The sequence below is a fragment of the Chiroxiphia lanceolata genome, chromosome 2, assembly GCF_009829145.1.
Source record: "Chiroxiphia lanceolata isolate bChiLan1 chromosome 2, bChiLan1.pri, whole genome shotgun sequence".
In the NCBI taxonomy this organism is placed as follows: domain Eukaryota; kingdom Metazoa; phylum Chordata; class Aves; order Passeriformes; family Pipridae; genus Chiroxiphia; species Chiroxiphia lanceolata.
Genome location: NC_045638.1, coordinates 109,931,154 through 109,954,770, shown reverse-complemented (window position 1 = coordinate 109,954,770; position 23,617 = coordinate 109,931,154). Strand labels below are relative to the sequence as shown.

General features: G+C 39.5%; 1 protein-coding gene across 22 annotated transcripts in view; it reads right to left on the bottom strand.

Moving 5' to 3' along the window:
* ROBO2 (roundabout guidance receptor 2) overlaps window positions 1–23,617 on the bottom strand; it is a 1,060,454-nt gene that overhangs the window by 403,175 nt on the left and 633,662 nt on the right. For all 22 annotated transcript variants that reach the window (XM_032678944.1, XM_032678942.1, XM_032678955.1 and 19 more), the window contains one exon: window positions 2,416–2,742. In XM_032678944.1, the coding sequence (XP_032534835.1) occupies window positions 2,416–2,742 (327 nt within the window). The remainder of the gene's footprint in view (window positions 1–2,415; window positions 2,743–23,617) is intronic.

Below are 23,617 nucleotides of genomic sequence, written 5' to 3'. Positions count from 1 at the left end.
TGCAGTTTTCAACACCATGACAGACAGCACAAGTCAGAGCCATCACAGGCAGCTATCCTCCCATGGACCAGGCTGCAGGATCCAGGCAACTCAACAGTTTCCAGCAGCAGCTGAGAACAGGTGAATGGGGACTCACTGCTGACAACAGCCTGTCAGCAGCAACTCATTCCCTTGCCCATCCTTTGCAGCCCAGAAATGCTGACATGAGAAAAACAAATAAGAGCCTTAAAATAACTCTTCTCTGAAAGTCATTTGAAAAATCTGATTTAGAACCAAAACTGTATTACAAAGCATCTCAAAACCAAGGGGAAAGAGGTAGTTTTGCTATCATCCTCCAAAGGAGGGGAAAGAGGTAGTTTTGCTATCATCCTCCAAAGGACACCTTCGATACATGCCAAGTACTGCCACGTGCTTTAAAGCCAGTGAGCAAAAACCACAGCAGAATCTCTAAAATTAAGTGAACAAGCAATGTATATATTATTTACATTTTTCTCCTTTGATGAGGACCCTCCTGTAAGCGCAGCTACAGTATGGCCCAAGAAAAGATAGAGCACTGCTGAAGTGAAAAAGGAGAGCCTGCTTTAGTCTGCTAAACCATTTAATTGGGGTTTCAGTCAGTTAAATCTCAAATCTATGAAAACAGTAAAATAATAACACTGCTACTGCAAAAACCTCAGCTAAGGTTTCACATCTCAGGTTTCACGTTCATGTTGATCCTGCCCTGAAATACCTGACAATGAAGCACAGCTTTATTATATTTAAAGTTTTCTCCTATCTCCCACGCAGTTCATGCATGACCTGCCACCAGCTACAGTTGTTAGACAAACTCCAGAGAGCACGGATGTTGTAACAAGAGCCTCTCAGCAGGCAGTGAAATAGGGATCAGTGAAAACTGACAGGATACAGAGCACATTTAAATTTCAAAATAATTGGGTGCTTTAATTTGATGACTCGAAGTACAACTGAACAATCCCCTGAACTTCGGCTGGAGATTTCTGAATCTCAACAGGATTACAATAAAGATTTCAAGTGTTTATGCCTCTCTCCTAGGATTTCTCAACAGACAGTTAAAACTCATGCACAAAGTCACAAGTAATCCAGTAATTTTATCTAGTCATACTCACCCAGATTTCAGCCTTCCTTAAACTGGTCTTCTCCTCAGTTCCTAAATACCTACAAAACTGAATAACTTTCTGTGATGCCTTTAAATGGCACATTTACCTGTGCTTTGATGGTGTGCCAAAACTGTTTTCGTTTTTTGACGCAGTTCTGAATCTAGGCTACAGCAGGTGAAAAGCAGTGTAAAAGTCTGTTCTACTTGTCTTATTCCACTATTTACATATTTAAAAAATGGCATTTTCTGCAATTTCTGAGAAAACTGAAGGCTCAAGATCAAACCACATTAGCTATAAAAGTCCGCAGATGGCATCAGGAATAAAGATTTCTCTTCTGTACTTCCCCCCTTTAAAAAACAATACTGTCTAGTGTGTACTTAAATCCATTCTTTATCAACTAAGCAAAACAAGTTTGTGCTAAAGCCCTACTTCAAACATATCTTAAGTGAAACCACTGTCAGATGAAGAGCTGTGGGAGGAAAAACAGTAAGTCCAGCAAGAGGAGAGCATTCATAAATCTACTAAAATACACCTCTATGTGAAGATACACGTTCTGAATAAAAAGATCAGTGTTTATTCAACCCATGTAACTAAGCAGCAAAAAAACATGTGCAACTCGTTGTATTTTATGTCTAATGAGCTTGTTTTCTATGTGAATTGTAATGAACGTGTCTGCTGACTCTACTGGAAGCAGAGCATGCAGGCCAGGTGGTCTCTGAAAGAGCCATGTCGACTTCTCTGTTGAGACAAAGAGAATCGATAAAGACTAGGGCTGCTCTGGATGATATGAGAAATGGCCAACAATTTCACTTGCCATGGACATAATGAATGAGGCCTGGATCAAGTTCATGATAGAGGAGCATATATTGAGGTTTCCAGCAGTACAGAACATGAGTCACCAAGAAGCTGTCTGCTTCTGCTGAGGTAACAGATGATGAGATAAAGAGAAACAGACAATGCACCTTAGATTAAATGATAGGTATTTTTCCACATTAGTTCCAGTATAACCAGCTTTAGGTATAATTTAAAAATTAGATTATTCTTCAGAGGAAAATTATCCTTTGTCCATGTTTGTGCCAATCATGTTTATACACCAGCTAGAACCTCATTTCAGTATAAACTGCCTCTTCTGTACAGTCACTGCTACTGAATAAACACACGTAAAAATGCCTTGGCTAAGAGCTGCAGCTACTCACAAAACGTCATATTTATCCGCATTTCTTACCTCCCAGGATGCTGGGCGACAGAATAACAGCAACTATGAAGTCTTACACAGTGCTAACGGTACAAAACTACTCACATGCCACTTCCAGAGACGCGTTGCGACTCACAGCTTCTCCAAGGTAGTTCCTTGCTACGCAGACGTAACTTCCTTCGTCGGGTTTACTCCTGCGCCCGTGCACGATGCGCAAGAAAAACAAAGAGCCGCTGGGCAGCAGCATGCGGTGGGAGCGAGGGTCGTCCTTGTCCGTCTCCACCCGCTCCCCATCCTTGTACCACTCGATGGTGGGAGTGGGTCGTCCCTCAGCTTTACAGTTCAGAGTTGTTGGCTCTCCTTTAGACACTATCACGTCTGAAGGGTGCTCAACGATCCGGGGCGGAAAGTCCTCCTGGCGGAGACGGGATCCTGGAGAAAAAGAGAAAGGAGAGAGGAAGGAAAGAACAATTTATTTTAACACAAGTTGCTCTTTTAAGGTCATAAAATTCCCCCTCCCCAAAAATAACAATAAAATATGAAAACCTGTACACACCTGATATTATTTTGTTTGCTGTCAGAGACTATCAGATATTTTAAACCTAAAAACCCAAAGTGGACTACAGATACACAGCTCAAGGCATTTTCAAATCCATATCAGGTGTAGACTGGGCTTAAAGGAGGATCTCTTACACATATTGCACGACAACCTTTTTCTTGTTACAATAATCTTTCTTGTTTCAATAATCTTTCTATTTACATTTATCTCTAGATCTCTGTGTGCATTCAGAATCATGGCTGCTGCTCTCCCATCCTTTCATCTGCCAGATTCAATAGAAGGACATCCAAAACCAATGCATCTTACCGCCCATTGGTTAACAGTTCTTTACAGTTTTTTATGTATTCTTTGTATCCCTTTTCCACAAACAGTTCAGATATGGAAACAGAAGGAAAAAAAAGAAAATCCCTATACAGATATCTGGAATGTCAGCTCACTTTAGAAATTTTCAGTGGATTGCATGCATATACACACACATAGGCAGAGAATCATAGAATGGCCTGGGTTGGAAGGGACCTGAAAGATCATCTAGTTCCAACACCTCTGCCATGGACAGGAACACTTTTCTTTAGACCAGGATGCTCAGAACCCCATCCAACCTGGCCTGGAACACTTCAGCATTAGTTGTACAGACACAGTCCACTATTGCACATTAGACTACATCAGTCTGACAACTGGCATTTCTGCAAGAAACACGTCACAGCAGTTCATGCCTCTTCATTGGGTCTCAAACATGAAGTCATCTTTTCTAGCATGGATCCCGAAAAGTCCTTTGAGTGGAGCTGCCACACTAGTACAACTGGTCTGCATTTCTTAAATACGAGGCAGGTCAGCTTCTGCAGGTTAGCAAAATGTTTGTTTCAATTTTCTGATCAGCAGTTTTGCCGAGTCATAGAAAAGCCATTTAACATCAGTGTCTTAATTATATTCTAGGTAGTACATACTTCAAAACATTGTCAATGCCTCATTTACTCCAAAAGTTATGAGGAAAGGCATAAGGATCCATTCTACAGTGAATCCACCCTTGGACTTCTCTTTTACTAACACTGAGGTCATTAAACTGAGGCTTCCCACAGCAGTGTTAACCACTGCTGCACAAATGGGCTTTTTCAGTGGCTTCCCAAGTCTATTACCAGGATAGCAAAGGAATCCATAATCCATAATACTGTTCTATGAAAAAAATCCCAACCTATACCTAAGCACAGATTAACTTATGGTACATTTAGCAATGAAAGATATATTTTATTCTCCCTTCTATTCACAAGAAAAAAAAAAAAGACGTTTAAAATCTAGAAGGAGAATTTTCAGGTGAAGAGTATTTCTAGTCCATGATACCACAAACAACATTGAAAAAGACTGAAATCACCATTAAAGATGAACACCTGACAGTACATGGGACTAAAAAGCTAGCTTAACACATTGACTAGAGACATCTGTATTTATAAACTCTCCACACAAGTTTACCAATTTAATTCATTGCTTATTCTCAAAAAGCCAACAAAATACCACTAGCTGTGTTAAAAAGTTCCTACAAACAGTATCAGGAAGAAAGGGAGAGCTGAGGTTTTCCTGAGATGTGAGAGAGACTTAAAGAAGAGAACAGATACGACTGAATTTCAATAAATGGTTAGCAGAGGGCAATCAAATGAGCAGCACGAAATCCAAAATGCAAATCCAAACTATTAGTCTTCTTGTACACCAAGGTTGGTTGCAAGCTTTCAAAACTCCTAGTAGTACATGTAACACAGAATTACAAGCCATGTTCAAATCTTTCAAAAGGGCTTTCACCCTTAAAAAGTTAAATCTTATCTTATAGAGCCTTATTCAGAACTGCTCCTCAGGTCACAGTAGGGCTAATTCTTCCTCCTCAGTACTGATGTTTATCACAGAACTCATGTTTACCTCTCTCTACCCTGTTTAAGCCATTTGTGCACAAGTTAGGGTTAAGATGTGAGCAGCAGAGACCATGCCAACCAGCAAGGAGAAAGGCTCAGGAGGTGTTCTGAGGGGGGCTCATACCACACATTCCTGTGATGGCTGGGTGTACCTTCAGCTATACAGGAAGGAATTCCCTTTACCATGCACTTAAGAGGGAGGAAGAAAAATACACACGAGATAGATCATAGAGCACAGCAAAGCCCCTCCTTCCAAACGGAACAGAGCACCAACAGCTATTCCTGAAGGATATGCTGATTTAGAACAAACAAGGGAAAGCAAAAACTTGATCAAAAAATTGATTCCATTGCCTGTCTCTAAACACTTTCTATGGGCCAGAAAGAAGCCCCAAATGGTGTTTTCTTAGTTTTGATTCTTTCAATATGGTTCCCATGAGTTCTCTTATGAATACAACCTTATTTAGAAGGAACAGAAAGATTATTAACCCCATGAGCTGTCTGTGCAGAAGATCCTTTTTCTTTTACTGTAGAGTAAGATGGAACCATGATTTTCTTGAGCTAGGTGGTTCTGTTCAAGCAGGCAGCCAGTGGTGTGTATCCTGGGCAACTTCCTTCTCCATTCCTCCCTCAAGGATTCTCAATCCAGGAGTATCTCATGCACACAAGAGTGCATGAGAGTAACCCCTGAGTTTAAGAGTCCTCAAGAAGTCTTTACTATGATGGAGAGCAATGACCTCAAATGAGGCATTACATGCTGTGGGGCAAAACAAAAAATCCTGTAATAACAGGATTGTTAGAGTGAGTCCAGAGTAGGCCACCAATAGAGGGATGGAGCACCTCTCCTACAAGGAAAGGGCTGAGAGAATTGGTTTGGGATGACCTAATTGCAGCCCTCCAGTACCCAAAGGGAACCTATGAGAAAGACAGAGAGGGACTTTTTATAAGAGCACGTAGTGACAAGACGAGTAAATGACTTCCAACTGAGAGTGGGTTTAGATTAGATATGAAGAAATTCTTCACTGTGAGGGTGGTGAGGCACTGAAAGGCTGCCCAGAGAAGTTGTGGATGCCCCATCACTGTAAGTGTTCCAGGCCAGGTTGGATGGGGCTCTGAGCAACCTGTTGCAGTGGAAGGTGGCCCTGCCAGAGGCAGGAGGGTTGTAACAAGATGATCTTTAAAGTCCCTTCTAGTCCAAACAATTCTGTGATTCTCTCACAGCTAACTGAAAACTGCCATGGAGCTGCACCTGTGCAAGAGGGAGCACTAACACTCACCTGAACACACAGGCAGAGCACTCTTAGAGTTGCTGCACATTAAGGCTCACACAGCTACTGCAGGTGCCCAGTTATCACACCTCTCCAGAGGATTAGTTTCATACATGCCTCACCAACTAATTCACAAAGAAAGTTTTAAGGTCATATTTTTCTGTATTACTTCACAGAATAATGAAAACCACCGTTCAAAAACGAACAACCAAAAAACACCCCACCAAAATACACATGAAAAAAGACAATGTGCAAGTCTATTATAGTATCCTACCTTTAGTGTTAATGTTTCCTTAGTATGACCACAGCATTTACCAAGAAGTTACTACAGTTTTTCCATCATAAGTCAGCATGTCAGCCATCTGTTTAATCCACCTCTCCATGCTTTTATCCTCATGTAGCTTTAAAACCTCTCCTTGCATTCTACAGCTATTTCTGGTACAAACTTAGCAATTCACAATCATTACTGAACATAACTCAGCAGTAAAAAGGATTGTGTCATACAAAACCAAAAAGAGAGCAGTGATCCAATACAGTTGTGAGTGTCACAGCTGTACCAGTCGCAATGGCCATGCCAGGCACTGATGGGTGTGTATATCAGGCACCAATCCAGTATAATTATTCTCCAAAATTATCATTAATGCTGGCTTTTGGCTGTCAGTCCAGCATTCAAGGTGACCTCGGTGTCCTACAGAACACTGCTTATCACACAGCCCAGCACTACCTCACTAAGGTTCTGTAGGTGAGAAGCTGAGCAAGAAAAGGTGGATGAGGATGTTTCTCAGTGTGCGGTGAAGGCACAAACACACTTCTAGTCTCTGGATTTCGACACGAGTTCAGTAATATCCTCTTGGGGGATGGGGGTGGAAATAAACACATAAAATCATTCTGTCTTAATGCTATTTTTCATTAATGCTGACTTTTGCCATGCTATGCTATAGCCAAACCACCACATCAGTTTGCACTACTTCATAGACAGCTCAAAGTTCTTTCCTTCAAACAGCTTTTTATGGGAATAAGGCAAAGACAGCGGGGCAGCTTCTGATATGTACTGATTAGGAACCTGAAAGTAGAAATAATTCAGATTCTTTCAGAAAATATGGCTTTGGGACAGATGTCAGCTGGTACAAACACCATAGGACAGTGGATGCTGCCAGAGCTTGAAAACCTAATTTGGCCTAGATGCTCAGGCAATATTTCATTGGCTACCTGAAGTACTGAGCTTGATAATCCTCAGCAGGTGAATCAGAACTACAGCCCAGCAGACAGAGACAAGTGATGGAACTGTATTGATGTACCACTTTATCCCACATATTAATTTCTTACCCTAACAGAGTAAAATATTTTTCACTGGTTTCTTCCCAGAAAAAGAGCAAACTAAGATGATCCTGCTAATTGTTTAGGGTTGTTCACCTTCACCCTGTTTGCTGTTGTCCAAATTCACAGTTCACAATACTGTTATTTCATTTTTGCTTCTACTGGTAGATACCAGTACTCCTACTTAAATAGAGAATTTTTCCATGTTTCATAAAGGATGTATCTGAAATTCCTATGGTAAAATATAAATTACAGACCACAGTTAGTGAAAGCTAAAATATGGATCATGAAATCTTGTATTAAATTGTTCACTAAGCATTAATTATAGAAACACAGAATGGTTTGGATCAGAAAGGAGCTTATAGATCATCTAGTTCCAACCTCCCTGCCATGGGCAGGGCCACCTTACACTAGACCAGATGCTCAGAGCCCCATCTAACCTGGTCTTGAACACCTCCTGGGATGGGGCATCCACAACCTCTCTGGGCAACCTGTTCCAGAGCCTCCCCACCCTCACAGTAAAGAATTTTTCCCTAATATCTAATCTAAACCTACTCTTTCCTAGTTTGAAGCCATCCCCCCTTGTCTGTAACTACATGCCCCTGTAAAAAGTCTCTCTCCATCTTTCTTTTAGGCTCCCTTCAGGTACTGGAAGGCTGCAATTAGGTCACATGCTCTGCATGTAACATACACAGATCAGCCCAGGAAAAGGCATTTGACAATTCACCTTCCAGTCCTCCTAGGCCACCATCTTTCAAATTTCTAGGAAAAGACTTTTTATTTATTTCACTTCACGCTTCTCCAGTTTTAATTTATTAACTTCACATCAAGACCAAAAGTTTATTTAATAGATTAAGCCTACTCTCTCTATGAGCAGTTACAAAGCCAATGGTCTGTCACACCAGAGAAACAGTACAGACTAAATTCATAGACGTTTCATTCGTTTCTGAAGTCAACAAAACATTCCTGGTTACTGGGCTAGTAGTATTTAAGAGAAAGGCTAAGAACTGTAGTGTAAGCACAACACAATTGTAAAAACAATATTGTATCAGTTTAAATGTTAATACCCTGATATGGTACTTCATAATACAGATCTCTGAATTGCCTTCAAGAACCGCCTCAAGACTCTCTCTTCTCACTTTGTCCCCACCTGTCACCACTTGCCACCATCTGACACACCATTTATTTGCATCTCTACTTCCCTTCCAGCTTTTCCCTACCTGAGTTCCTACACACAAAAAAGCTCTTCCTGAGCTGACCTCCAAGACCACTACTCCTTTTATATCCTTCCTGAAGGCTCTCATTTTGATTTAACATTCCAAAGGCACAGCTTTAATATACTTAGATATAACCAGAAGGCTGGGACTAGATTTTCAGTAACAGGACCAACATCATTTAGCACTATGAATAGCAGAGATCATCCCTGCTACAGAGCTGCCACTTACATGTTTCTCTCCCCTACGTTCTCATACTATTGCTATGACAGGGAAGCTTACAATGTGATTTGATGTATTCCATTGCATTATACATTTTAAATACTTTCAGTTCAATAGTTCTCACAGGTTGTGCTTAACAGGTGCATTGCATGTTTAGTTCAGAAGAAAGATCAACGTCAACAAGAACAACAGCAGTTGTTCCAACAACAGAACTTGAAAGACAAATACATAATATATCACAGAATCACAAAATCATTTAGGTTGGAAAAGGCCTCCAACCTAAATGAACAATTGACTCCAACTTTGTCAACTAGACCATGGCACTAAGTGCCACATCCAGTCATTTCTTGAACACCTCCAGGGACGGTGACTCCACCACCTCTCTGGGCAGCCCATTTCAACAACCCTTTCCATAAAGAAATTCCTCCTGATGTCCAGTCTATACCTCCTCTGGCATAACTTGAGGCCATTTCTTCTTGTTCTGTCACTGGTTGCCTGGGAGAAGAGGCCAACCTCCCCCTGGTTACAGCCTCCTTTCGGGGAGTTGTAGGGGGTGTTAAGGTCACCTCTGCACCTCCTCTTCTCCAGGCTGAACATCCCCAGCTCCCTCAGTCGCTCCTCTATGACTTATGACTGGGTTTTGCCAACAACACATGTTCTCCCTGAGACAGTGCAAAAGGCCTATTTATCAGGAAAAGAAACAGCAAAACTGTAATAAGGGAAAAAAAATAAAATCTCCTACAACAGAAAGTAATAGAGGTGGGAAGGGAAGTGCTTGGGTATTTTTGATTCTACATAGAGGACAGCTCCAAAGATATATTTCAATACCAAAGAACCTTCTTTTACACTGGAGTCTTAGGTTATTTTCATTGTATCAGTTAAGAAAAAATAAATCTGAAATGAAGGTATTAAAATCACACCTAAAAGAATAATGTGCTTTAAGGACAGGATGGATAGCTACAGAAGTCTCTGCAGAATCTCTTTGGCTGTGTTGGATCTGTCACATGGCCTACAAACTCTACGAAGACACTCTCACAACTTCTGAGTTAAATCTATTCAAAGACATTCACAGTTACTGTTCATTTTCCTGCTTCTCCATATGCCTCGTTCCACATGAGAAGTACTTATCAGAAGCACTTATTACACACATCTGTTTAATACAGTGAATAAGCACATTGCTTTCACCACCCTTTTCACCACAGAATTGACTGAAAGTGAGCAGAGATCTCAGGTAGAGATCTCGTCAGTCACATCTTAGTTTGAACAAAAGATAATGTACAGGAAAGTCAAGATAATGAGAAAACTCAACCAGAGTACAGGTTGGTGCACTGGCATCAGGCTGATTATCCCAAATGCATTCCTCTGGGCAAAGAGACATGGTAAAGACTATATTCTGAAAATTTATACTTCACAGTCTCTCCCTCTCCCCTGAGGTTTGGCAGATGGGAAAAGACTCCACTGATACGACTGTTTCCAAGGTAAGGTTTTTGTTCAAAGCTGTGTCAGCTGTGACAAGGTCCTCAGAAAGCTTTTCCTTGAGCAAAATTAATCCATTAAGCAACACATCCTAACTTCCCCAGGACATGCATCTGCAGATAAGTCACCTTTCCTATAGTGTACGTCTGCCAAGAAGGGATAGCAGGAAATGCTGACAAGAGAGATCAATAACTGTCATTAAAAACATTTGACCAAATCCTGTTGGAAAGGTGATTCTATTAAGTTTCTCTTGTATGAAACCGTGACTTTGCTAAGTGAGGTGTAATCAACTTTAACAGTAAAGAAACACTGCAAACATAAAATTCTGATTTTTTTTTTTTTAAATGTAGACAATAATCCAGTGCCACAGTATAAGCACCCTATTCCTTGTATAAAATTATTCAGGAGGAGCACTCCAAAACCAACATAAAGACTTAATGAATTTTACTCTCACTTCAATTTTTTTCTCCTCACAAACAAACATACAAGTGTCCCATTTCACTTTTTTGCAGAGTCTTAGCACACCTCTAAAATTGTTGCATTCCAGCACACTGCCTGGGATGGAACACAGCCTGTTTGGGATGCAGGCAAGAGAGGAGTGAGTAGCAGCATGATGGCCCTGAAAACTGGAATAGAGGTTCAGAGGCAAATGATTCTTTTTTTTCCCCAGGTGAAAAGTGATGTTATAAATACAAGTCACTGCTTCAAAGAGGAAGTTACATTGATTCGTTTGTTGCAAAGCAGAATGGTATAGAGTTCAAGCCAAAGATTAAAATATCTACCATAACTGTGTTCCCTGATAACAGGTGACAACTATTTACTTCATAACACACCAATACTTTATAACACACCAACCACAAACACGCAACCCCCCTCCCCCCCAAAAAACCCCCCAGTAAAGCCTTATTTTTAGGTTCTTTCTCAAAAAAAGCTCTGGTTTTCGAAATTAAAATATCTGTTCCAATTCAAGTGTGGGTTTCATTAATGTTCACTGGCTCTAAATAATGAGATGACAAAAATGACTTTAAAAAATGAAAATGATAAGGAGAGAAGAGGAACACTTCCAGCTATGAAAAGCAGAAGAGAAAAAGGTTTATGTGTATATATGTCTTTGTGTTGATATGCTGTGTGTAGATACATACCACATCTATATTTATATATCAAATGTACACACACACCCCCATATGTGCCAGATGACCTCCAGAGGTCCCTTCTAATCCAAATTATTCTGTGATATATACAGAGTGTGCAACAAAGGCATAAAAGAACAAGAATTTTTTTCCCTCTCTTTTCATCCAGTAGAACTCAAGCACAAGAGCTCTGCCCTTGGGAGCCTTTTAAAACCTCTCTGGAATTCAACAAAGCAAGGCGTGAGCGTGTGCCTGACAAACATCTTCCAGCTCTTTTTGAGGCCAAGGATGGAAGATAAAACAACAGACACTGTTTATAGACAGCACAATAACTTATTATACAATGAGCATATTGTCATCACAGCACTGGGGAATCACCAGTGGCCTCTCATGAGCCAGGCAAAGGGAAGCTTTGCACCCTCCCACATACCACTGGAAAAAACGACGGCTAATTAGGAGCAAGCAAATTTTGCTTTTGCACAGAAGGGCTGATAACCACAGGCTCTCCAAAGTCTAAAACTTTCTACTGATAGATGATAATGAGCATCCAAGACATAATTAAAAATATATATCTAAAAGCTTTAAAAATGACTAAACATGAAAACACATCAATTTTACAGTATTTTTACAGTATTAAACCGAAACAACAGCTATAAAAAAAGCTTTCAAATGACAATCCAGTCCAGATCCCTTCAAGAACCGTGAGTCAAACAGCTCTCAGATTAAAATAAAACTGCCACAATCTGTGAAATTAGACTGTGTAAATAAATAAACTCTACAAAATTAAAGAAAGTGATTCCCCCAATAAGATGTTTCAACCTGTCTTCAAAAAGCCTCTTCAAGTAATCTTAAAACTACCTGATCTTTATCTTTCATATAAAGATTTTGATATACAAGCCAAAACTTACATAATGTTGCACCATTAGAAACAATTATGAATCTTGTCTGCATTTTAGTTCTGATTAATAACTCAGCCTTCCTCCACAACACAACTGTAATATATATTTTGACCATATTTTTAGGTAGATTCAATAGTTCTGACACGCTACCTTTTACAGCTGTTTGTATAGAGAGCTACTTCAGCCAAGCAAACTTTCTTATTTCTTCCTTCATCTTCACACTCAGGAAAACATCTCTGGTGTTGCTAACAATCCTGTATCCTAAAACCTGAAAACCAGAACTCTGATATCACAGCTATACAAAAATCCTGAAGTGATAAATAGACAGGGTAGTTAAGGTAACAGAAGCTTCTCAAATCAGAAGCAATACAGTTTGGTCTACTAAGACTGCAACAAAGTTATACTCACATCCTACAACCTACAAAAATCCTACTCAGGAGAGCAGAGGTGAACAAGGACACATTTGCCATCACATGGCAACTGGGTCAGTGATTTTAAGCGTTACAAAAAGAACACTGGACAACAGTGGCAGTAACCAATAGTTTCACCTGTCTGGAGCAGTCTTAAAATAACGTTTGGAAGAAGGTGGGGGATTCCTACTGCATGTACAGCAAGAATTTAAATTTGGTGTTCTAAATTCCACTCTACAGCCACTGTATTCACTGCTGACATTGGTCACCCAGACTCACACCCTGTTCCTCTGAACCACACCAACTGTGAATGTCTAGGGAATTACAAGTAGGCAACATCAATATTTCATTTAAAACTTGACCCAAACATCCTAAAATAAGCTTTTGTAAAGTTCTAAGCAACTATCAGCCAATCAATATTAACTCAGCAGCAACTATCACAATAAAATTTAAAGTAATACGACAAACATCAAAATCTAGTTGTAATATTTTTGTTTAGAAATCTACAGATTACACCCTTGCCATTTGTCAAATACTTCCTCTATGGGAGCTTCAACTAGTTATAGAAAACCTTTCCCAAATATCCATGGATGAAAATACAGATCACGTTCTGCAAAGAAAGCGTCTAATCCTCTTTTTTCTAGCCTCACATTGAGCAAATACACCTTCATATGCTCAAAAGTGGAAGGCTTTTGGAATTAGTATAAACTTCCTCACAAACTGTATCTCTGCTACATATGTCAATTTAGAAGAATTGGGTGAATAAGTAGAAGTAATACAAGGATTAGGAGGATGTTTGCAAATGCCCCTTTTCATTTCACCTTTTGCTAGCTGGCATTTTAAAGACTCATTCAGACACCTGATATCTGAAACTAAACAACTTTTACCGAAAAGTCAGTCACAAGTTATTTCTGCCTATATAAGTCATGTTTATAAACATCTCATATCACAAACACAAAAGATCACAATTTTTCTCCTGGTGCTTTATGGCATGCATTTGTCTTTATATTTATTTAGAAGTTTGGTGTTTGGGTTGGCTTTTGGGTTTTTGTTTGATTTTTTTCTAGGTTTTTTTGAGGTTTTTGAAATATATATTTTATTGCAAGTACTTCGTATCTTTTTTGTGTTTGTTTGATCACCAAAATGCATTTATAGTACAATTATATATCCTTTTTATATACCTCTCAGGTAAGAATGTGTCCTCTTTTAAGACAATATTTGGAGTTCCCCTGCCCCACCATTCTTTCTCACATGTGTTGCTCCCTCCCCTCAAAAAAACCCCAAAACCTAAAAAACTATCACTTCTTCTCTTGTGGCCTCTCCATGCATGTTTCACAAATGCCTTACAAGCCTCATTGTGTGTATTTTCATGTCATCTTTCTACCTTGCTAGCATTATACCCGCAGCTAATAAAATGACACATTTCTTAATCCAAAACAGTTCATTGACTCTATTTACAGGGTGAATCTCTTCTTTTCTGATTCTCTCCTTTAGAAGCCATCCAGTTATCTGTTCCATTAGATAACGAAATACAATTCTGCAACTTCTGCAGCCAAAATGGGATTTCATGTTCTTGGGCCTGGTGACAGAGCACAAACACTCCCAGTCACTGTGCCAGTTCTTGGATTTACTTTTTTTTAAGCAGCCCTCACTGATTTTTCTCTCATCTTTTCTGTTTCATGTATTTACACCCAAAGCTGGCACAGAGCAAGAAAGTCTCTCATAGACTGAAGGTAGTGAGAGGTTTTCTTGGCCCTTGCTCCTGCTAGTGGCAGTCCCAGCTAGGAACAATCTTGCCTTTCAAGGAATACCCATTTTACAGTGTATTTCTGCATCAGTGTTTTACTCTTTCTATATTAAAGAGAGGGAGATTTTCTGAAACAGTAAAGGGTACTGCTGTGACCTTCTAAAAGCTTCTTTCCACCATATGATTTATTTAGTCCACGTTTTCCTAGATCATACAGCACTATGCAAAAACACAGAAATAAGAGGGCCTGGCAGCACTGTAGGTGAAACAAGCAAAAACTCCTGGGTAGTTCTCAGACTGTTTACTGCAAGCAAGTAAATTTGTGACAATAGCAGTAGAGGAAGAAAACAGAAAATATACAGTAAGTAGATTCCACCTTCTCAGGCTGTAACCTTTGACTTTTAAACAGCTATCTTCAGTAAATATGATGAATGCTGTCTAGGCAAACTAAGGAAATAAAATTGTGTCTTTAAACGGTGGTGGGTTGACCCCAGATGACAGCCAAGCCCAGCTGCTCACTCACCACCCTCTCCCATGAGACGGCGAGAAAGTAGAAGAAAAGCAAGAGACTTGTGGATTGAGATAATGGCAGCTAAAAGGAAGGAAAAAGCTGTGCACACAAGCAAAGCAAAAAAAGAGGAATTAATTCACTACTTCCCATCAGCAAACAGATGTCCAGTCACTTCCTGGCAAGCAGGGCCTCAGCATGCAGATCTGTTGCTTGAGTACACAAATGCCATAACCACAAATGTCCCCCCTTTATCTTCCTTTCCATGAGTTTTTATTGCCAAGCATATGATGACATATGGCACAGAATATCCCTTTGATCAACTTGATTCAGCTGTCCCAGCTATGCTCCCTCCCACCTTCTTGCCTACCCATGCCTACTTCACTCTTTGCTTAGAGCTGAAACCCATAAATTTTTCAGGAGACAGGGTTTTTTTGGGTTTGATTTGGTTTTGGTGGGTTTTTTAAACAGAAAAAAAAACACCTCAAAAATTATAAAATAACCTTTTCTTCTGCAAAACTATTTTGTGGTAAATCTACTTTCTCCAGAACATATGAGTATAATGTGAGACGTTCTTGTAGATATCTTTGACATTTCAGGTTCCAGCAATAGGGCAGTAACATGCTTTTATACCTAACACTGATCTCATTAATAACTAAAGGACCACAGCTGCAGTTAGCTTTCTATAAGAAGTGGAATCAAAGCTTCCTTGCCATTGAGGATAACAAATCAAATATTTATGGAAAAACACAAGGAAAAGTTTAAGGTTCACACTACAATGGTGCTCGCATGGAGACCGACATTTGTGAATGTTTGCACTCTATGTGAATATCATAATACAACCTTTCTGCATCACACCCATGTGTGCACTTGGGGGAGGAAAGAGAGACAAGTCCTCTCTTTTGTCTTTTTACTGAGCATACTTCTAATCTGTTATCTCATGTTCATTTCCAGAAGACTATGGCTAGAAAAAAAAAATTAAACTCCATGCCATCACAATCCCAGTATATTTGTTAACCATTTTACAGGCATTTTTTTTTTCCTTTTGTAATTTTCCCTGTCTAAGGGGAAAAAACCCCCTCAAGATATGATTTCGGGTCACTTTTAAGAGTTTAATAAAACCCCAAACATTTATCTTCTAGAATGAGAGAATTATGCTTAAAAGCCAACAGTTCTGTCATCAGCCAGTTTTGCACACCTGAAGACAAGCCCCACATCAGGTGTTTAAGGTACAGCACTTTTATTCCACACAACTTTTGCTAACTCAGATCATACAGGTGCACACACACTTGCAAACTTTTTTTGGTTTTTTTTTTCTCCCAAAGAAGATCTGCCTTCCACTACTAATGTCATAGCTAAAGTTAGGTCATTAACCATAAACCCATGCAATACATTAAGTAAAATATATAGTACCTTTTTAAAGCTGTGAGAAGGAAGCTTATTAGTAGCAGCTACCTATAGGGATCAAGACAAGACTTCAATAACTATGCTGCTGGATTTACAAAGACAATTTTATTGCAAAACAAAGCCCAATACATTTCATTTATGCCAAAAGCAGCAGCAAGCCTGAGGAAGATGACACAGGTCTAGCGTTAACAGTCAACTGTAACCAGCTTGGCTAAAGAGAGATTTCCATTTCTTGGCACAGTAACAGATCCTCAAGCAGAGAGGGGCTAGGGGTGAGATTTTTTCCTCTGTAAGTAACTTAATGAATGAAGTACTAATTAACATTATGGCATTGATAAATGGAGAGAGAGATTAGGGATGTACTCGATATTCAGGCCTTCCCAGATGGACCATCAAAGCCACATTAATTCCTATCTCATTGGAGCATCTGCTTCTCCCATAATCCATTGCCCCTTGGTACAGACAACACAAACTGTTGTGACTCAATTCGATTTATATCAATCTAATTTCTTTTAATCCAATTTGTATTCCAATCTACTACCTTCTAATCACTTAAATCTTCAGCCTCCATCTGGTAAATTTTCTCTCAAAATTAACCGAGCAGATGCCTCTGCAATTGTCTTCCCCAGTCAGGCTAATCATGCCCTCGCAGTGGCCTACAGAGCACACTGAATAGGTACGTGACTTACAGCATTGCCCTTCTTATTACAAGCATGGCGATGCAGGAAGGCCATTTTGTCTGTCATTAATTGGTTAATTTGCATAACACTGCCAGGGAAAGATGCCTAGGAAACAAAAGCCAAGAGTAGAAAGCTCCAAGAAGGCAGCGGGACATGCTCCTCATTTGTCACATGGCCATTACACTTTGAACCGTCTATTGTTGGAGGTAACAAACACGGAACTGCATTACAGCTAAATACATAACAAACATCTACAGACGATATTGGGGCGTGGGATTTCTTTTGGCATTGCTGCCACTGAATTGACAGAGAGCAAGTGGGCTGTCCGAACAAAATTCCAAGAAAAGTGCAGGATACTGAGAAAATCAGAGATCATGTTGTTTTGCCAGAGTCCAACACTTCAAACCCTCTCTGTCTAAGTCAATTAACTTTTGCACTGCTACAGCTACATCTACAAATAAAGCCAGGTTTTCTGACTACCAAAAGCTTTTTCCCCAAACCTCTACCCATGACAGTACGGGCCATAGGCTATCCAATACATCATAAGTAGGATGAGAAAAATAATTAGGAAGCTAACCTTCTCAGCCAAGGATAGTTAGAATTCTGAGCCTAAAGTAAAAGGCAGAAAGAGAAGTGCCACTGCTTTAGAAGTGGTTGCCTCATTAAGAATACAATATTGATCTCTCCCCCTGATCAATGCTACGACATGCCTAGAAAGCTGAAGGTATGTTCAGCAAAAAGTGGATATTGTTATTCAAGTGTTCACATGATCATTGACTACCAATGTTATAAAGTCTTGTCAAACCTGGTGTTCAGAATCCTGGGAGGACAGAAAGGAAAACACTCAATGCGCTGCTTATGTTTCCCAAGCAATGTTAAGGGAAGAGAAATTATGAAAACACAACAGGTACTTAATAAACAGTGAGGAAAGCATGAAAGAACAGGCTGGGCTAGTGGAGTGGTCTCTGTCACAGATAAGCAGGAAAAAAAAGGAGGAAAGAAAACTTCCACTTGACACTCAGTGCCTTGCATCATGAGCTACATTCTTGTTGGCCCATAACCACTTATGCCAGAGCAGTCACTAAACAACAGAGGGAGGTTTAGGGTCCTTTTGTCACTACAGATTGTATATAAAATATGTTGCTCCATGTTTTTTAGAACAATACAAGTCCAACTAACATGGAACGGTCAGCCTCCAATTTTCACCTGGAAAAAAACCCCAAAATACTTGTGTCATCCAAATTTTCAGTAGCTGGAAGATGAACTTACCGGAATGATTTGCCTGGAGTTTGCTACTGCTTCCTCCCCCCCCTCAATCTTTCATATCTACACCTGAATAAGAGGTTTCACTTTTCAGCTAATAGGTACCTAGTAAATTTTTTATATCCTAAGGAGAATAAACAGTATAAATACAATGGATCCAAGCCAGAGGATGCTGGAGAAGGAAAGAGAGGGTGTGCTTGGTTAAGGAGGGGGTGGAGTGGGCAGTCTTTCTTCCCCTCCCACAAGCTGTCAAGTCCTTCTGTGCACACCCCCTCCCTCGTCCCTGCTAAAAACCTTCCTCTCTCTGCCTGCCATGACAGGTGGTCCAGATTTTCACTTAGAAAATCTGGCCACCCTATGTTTGCAACACCTCCTCGCTTAGTATCATCTGTGAATTTAATTAGCATGCAGTTTACCCACTCCTTCAGATTATTAACGAAGATGTTAAACAAGACACAACCCAAATAAAAAGATCCCCGTGGCAAACCAATTGATGCCTTTCTCTAAATCAGTTTATTGCTATCTATTGTAACCCTTTATTTACAGGTGTCAAGTGATGATTCATCTACGTGATAGCATAGATACCCAAGCAAATTTGCCTTTTTTTTCTCCCCAGCTAAAAGGCTGTGATATCCTGTGACCAGTAGGATTACACTGAAGTGTCCCCATTTCCAAAGTCCTAGTTCTGATCTACTTCACACATTGCATCATCACACTACAACATGAAGGGCCTTGCTTCTCCTGTTTCCTCTGCCTGATTCTGTAATATACACAGAATCATTGCTAAAAGCTGGTCAGGAAAAATCCACACCATTTGTGATTATTTCTAGTGTTGTAAGCTAAAACCAGTCCATAGAAATCTGGCAGAGGGAGACAGAATCACTGGAAAAAGTGAGATTGAGGGAGATTTAATGTATTTAACAGTTTTATCAACTGGATTTGAAATGAGGGATTAGCAGCAGTGAGAACTATGCAAGGAATATGTAAAGCAAAAAAATAATTTTTATTTATGAAGACTTTTGCAAGAGCACTACTCTGAGTTGGTATCTTCAACAAGGGCATTACACTTTTACTCATCAGCTAAGCACAACTACAGTGTAGTGTCTGTGTATTGATATTTAGATTTTGAAATTAAAATAAATTTAATGGATTTTCACCCATAGAGCAAATCACATTCGGGGAAAAGGGAAACACGAATGGCATAAGAGAACCCTCCATACATTGAAGACTTATAATTTAAGGAAATTTTATGGAACTTATCACTGTATTTGCACACAGACATAAATATATTTATATGTATATGTAATGCAGACACATAGATACACACAGCTTTGTTCATAAACTAAATCCAATTGTAGCTGAAAACATTAAGGAGAGTTCTCTTCCCTTTGCAAAAACACTGTATGTATAAAAAAACGAGTAAGCATTTGAAAGCCCAAAGCCAAATGCAAATTCTAGCTAAAACACATGGCCACATATATCAAAGTAATAAAAGCTTTCTCTGAGCCTATTTGTGGAATATTTATTTTTTCTTAATCCCTGTTGCCCAGAGAAGTTTAAGATGTCCCATCCCTGGAAGTGTTCAAAGCCAGACTGGATGGGGCTTTGAGGAACTTGGTTTAGTGGAAAATGTCCCTGCCCATGACAGGGGGATTGGAACGAGATGCTCTTTAAGGTCCCTTCCAACCCAACCCATTCCAGGATTCTGTGATTCTTTCTGTAGAAAACTGCTGAGTAATCACAAAAATTTGCCTCAGAGCAGTTCCAGTAAAATAAATTGACACATTAGAGCCTCACTGTCCCCATTTCAAACAGCAAACAGGAGAGCTCTGGTCCTTCCGTTCTGGCTGAATCGAAACACTCAAGCAGAGGTGTCCAATCTCCTCTTACTGGCCAGAAACACTTCCTCACACTCTTCAGCAGCTCCTAAACAAAACACTCCATACCCTGCTATGGGTACCATATACACTGTGTGCTCTTACAAACATATCAACAGGAACATCATTTACTTGAAAGATGTATTTCAAGCAATGTAATAGCAAATAGAAACCTAGCAGAGGCAAGAATATATAGCACTATGAGAATACTTAGAAAAATATTGAAACTAATTTTTGCATTCTAATATAATTCTTGAGTCAGTTTGCTCGCAGGTAGTAGAGTTGCTTATCTGTAAAATTGTAAAACTTCCACCCAGATTTTAAAAAACGAAGTTCAATTTCGTAGTAAGAGGCTTCTGTAAACTCTTGACTGAACTAAACAGTAGTAACTTTTTTCTTTTCCCACTTGGAAAGCACAAGACCACATATTTACACTCTAGACTTGCACTATCAGTAAATAACTAAGCACAAGATTGAGTTTATTTCTAACAGGATTCAAGATTTGGTTTTGGTTTTTTTTTCTTTCTCTTGAACATTCTTTTCTCAACAATCTCTTCTTCTAGAATGAGGTCTTAAGTTCAGCTGTTTAACCTACGTATGGTAGGTCTGTTTGATAGTAACTGTAGAAGGAATTTCGCTCTAGAGACTTGTACCATCCTAACACAGGTTTAAGGTCAGTAGGAATAGGAGGAACCATTAGCACAAGCCTCTCCCACATCTACAAAAGGGAACTAACTGACAGCCCTGGATTAGACACCTCATTTTTCATGGCCTGTGTCAGGGAGATCAAATCCACTCTACAGTGGGTGAGGTACGAGCAGAAATTTTTATTCTCTCTGAGATTACTCAAACAATGCAAACTGACACTTATTTTCAGAGCTCAGGTGTGTATAATTTCTCTGAAAACTGAAATAAGAATACGTAACTTCTGCTGAGCGAAATTTATCATATTTTTAAACAGTTTGTGGTTTACAGTAAACAGGACAAACCCCAGATGCTGGTGAGCTGTGCCATACCCTGAGAGACTTCCACGCTCCAGAGCAGACACTGCTGCACTCTAAGCCGGCTCAATATGCAGATATTGTAGATGTTCACAAGAAAAGAAGAGGGGCAGTGTGTCTAACCATTAACAGGAGTCAAAAAATCCCATGAAGCCTCAGTGCCACATCTGCTGTCTCTTCTACACCAAAGAAACAGTTGGTGCTAATGCACGATTAAGAGCTGAGAGGAATGCAACAAAAGTGTATGCAGGTGGCAGAGGTCACTGAGGGACAGTACAGAGGAAAGAAAGGGTCAAGTTATTATCTGGAATGCATCCACAGGGCACAGCCATCTTTTAAATCAGTTTTTATAATAGCCATGCCTGTATTGATTTAATAATATCTTTATGCTACAGATTTACTCAGCACACCATGAAGAACTACACCAAGGACTGAGTTGTGAAACCAGGGCTTATTTCTTTTCCTTACAAAGGTAAAGGGGGTATGTCCTACCTTGAAAGCCTTCAATCTCTATTTTTAATACTTCATTAGCCTTGTTTCCCATGAAAAGGCAAAAAAACTGTCATCCAAACATCACCAAGTCTTTCAATGACAAATCTTTGGGTAAAAAACACAAACACCATAAAAATGAAATTCAGCTTTTAAATCAAAGTGATTAATAAGACTCTGTGTACATGACAACTAACATATTGTGTCTCTTACCTTTAAGCCTGTATTAGCATATACAGAAAGCTGAAATGGAGCAGAGAGAGAACTTCCACATGGAAGTCGTTGCATCACACTGGGCAGTACAATACTTATCATATATGATACAGAGTACCAGGCCTCTAAAGACAAGCTTTCAAGAATAAGTATTCACTGTAAAATCACACAAATGTGACAAATCCAAGACTCACAGCCACTCCTGTGAAATGATAGAGAAAACCAGGTTAAGGTAATGTCTTACTTAAAGGAAGGTGAGCCCAGGTTCACATTGGCAATAGGGAGCCCTTCCCAAGCTGAGCCTCTTTGGCACTTACAAAGCAGTTGACAAAAACCTATTCCTGGTGTATCAGTAATTGCCACCGACTGCTTGTCCCAACATTTGCCTTTCCCCTCCAGAACGAGAGGAATAAGAGCCATAGTTCAAAGGGGCAGAAACAAAAAATAAGGGTCATTCTGAGAGCTAAGGTCAGGCTCTGTGTTTCAGGGTAGGGGAACCTGAAGTAAAACAGTTACAACTTCCCAGTGACCCTGGAAGGGAAGTTACTTAATATTCATGTTGACAGAAAAAAAAGGATTTATCACGTGGAATTAGCATTTTCATTGAGGAGCTTGGTTGAGTCTTGTCTTCTACTTTGACTGCTTCACACCAGCATTTTACATCTCTCATTTATCAAAACACTGCAGCTTGCTCTTAAGTGTCATTAACCCATGAATAATGAAAGACTCCTTTACTTTTACTTCACATTAACCATGCAGCTCCCTCAGTCCTTCCATGCCTGTATGTGTGTTCTGAAAATTTTTTTAATTACTATTTTTTATTATTATTCATATGGAGTAAAGAAATCTGTTTGATTAGATTTCAATTCTGTGGGGGAAAATGGTCTCTCTTGGAAGGGCATCATTTAAGTATTTTCATCTCAGTTTTTCAGTGTTGCAATGCCACTGTGCACTACTATCTTGAATTGTCTCACACTGGTGTTAATTGCAAGCCATCTCTTGTATCACACAAATTAATAAATAAAAAAAAATCATCACTCCAGTTACCTAGCATTAAAAAAAAAGTGTAAAAAACTGAAATAAGTACAACGTGTAGGCTTATCATTACTCTTATAAAGTATAAATACAAATCATTGTGTACCAGTAATATAAAGATGTCTTAATGCAGTTGTTTTATAACCAATTGCAATTTTTTAATAAAATTGATTCCTAAAGTATTTCCCCCAACTCTTGCCTTTTTTTGCCCTTCTCCAAACTTCTTCCTCCATACAATGTGAACTACTAGATTTGACTTTTCCACTACAGTTATAAAACAAATTATATACAAATGCTGGTTTTCCCCATAGTGAGTGGCACATTCATTAGTACATCATATAGAGCTAATGGAGTCAGATAATTTCCAAATTTTAGCCCTCTAAAGCTTGTAGTGCTACATTAAACCCCACATCATCTACTTCATTATCATGCTTAAAGAGAGTGGGAAACCACCAACCTGCTGCAGTTGCACAAAGCTGCACACAGGCCAAAGAGTTCCCTCAAGAACAGCTGCAGGTGAGCAGGTTACACCTCAAAAATGCTTTATCCAAGTCTGTACTTCATGTTTTATTTGTGTAGCTACAGATGGGCCTTCATGGTTAGGAATTCATCTACTCTTATTGGAACATGGAGAGGGGAGAGGAAAAAACCAAACAAAATAAACCCACTCCCTTTTCTCTCAAAATAATGAGGACAAACC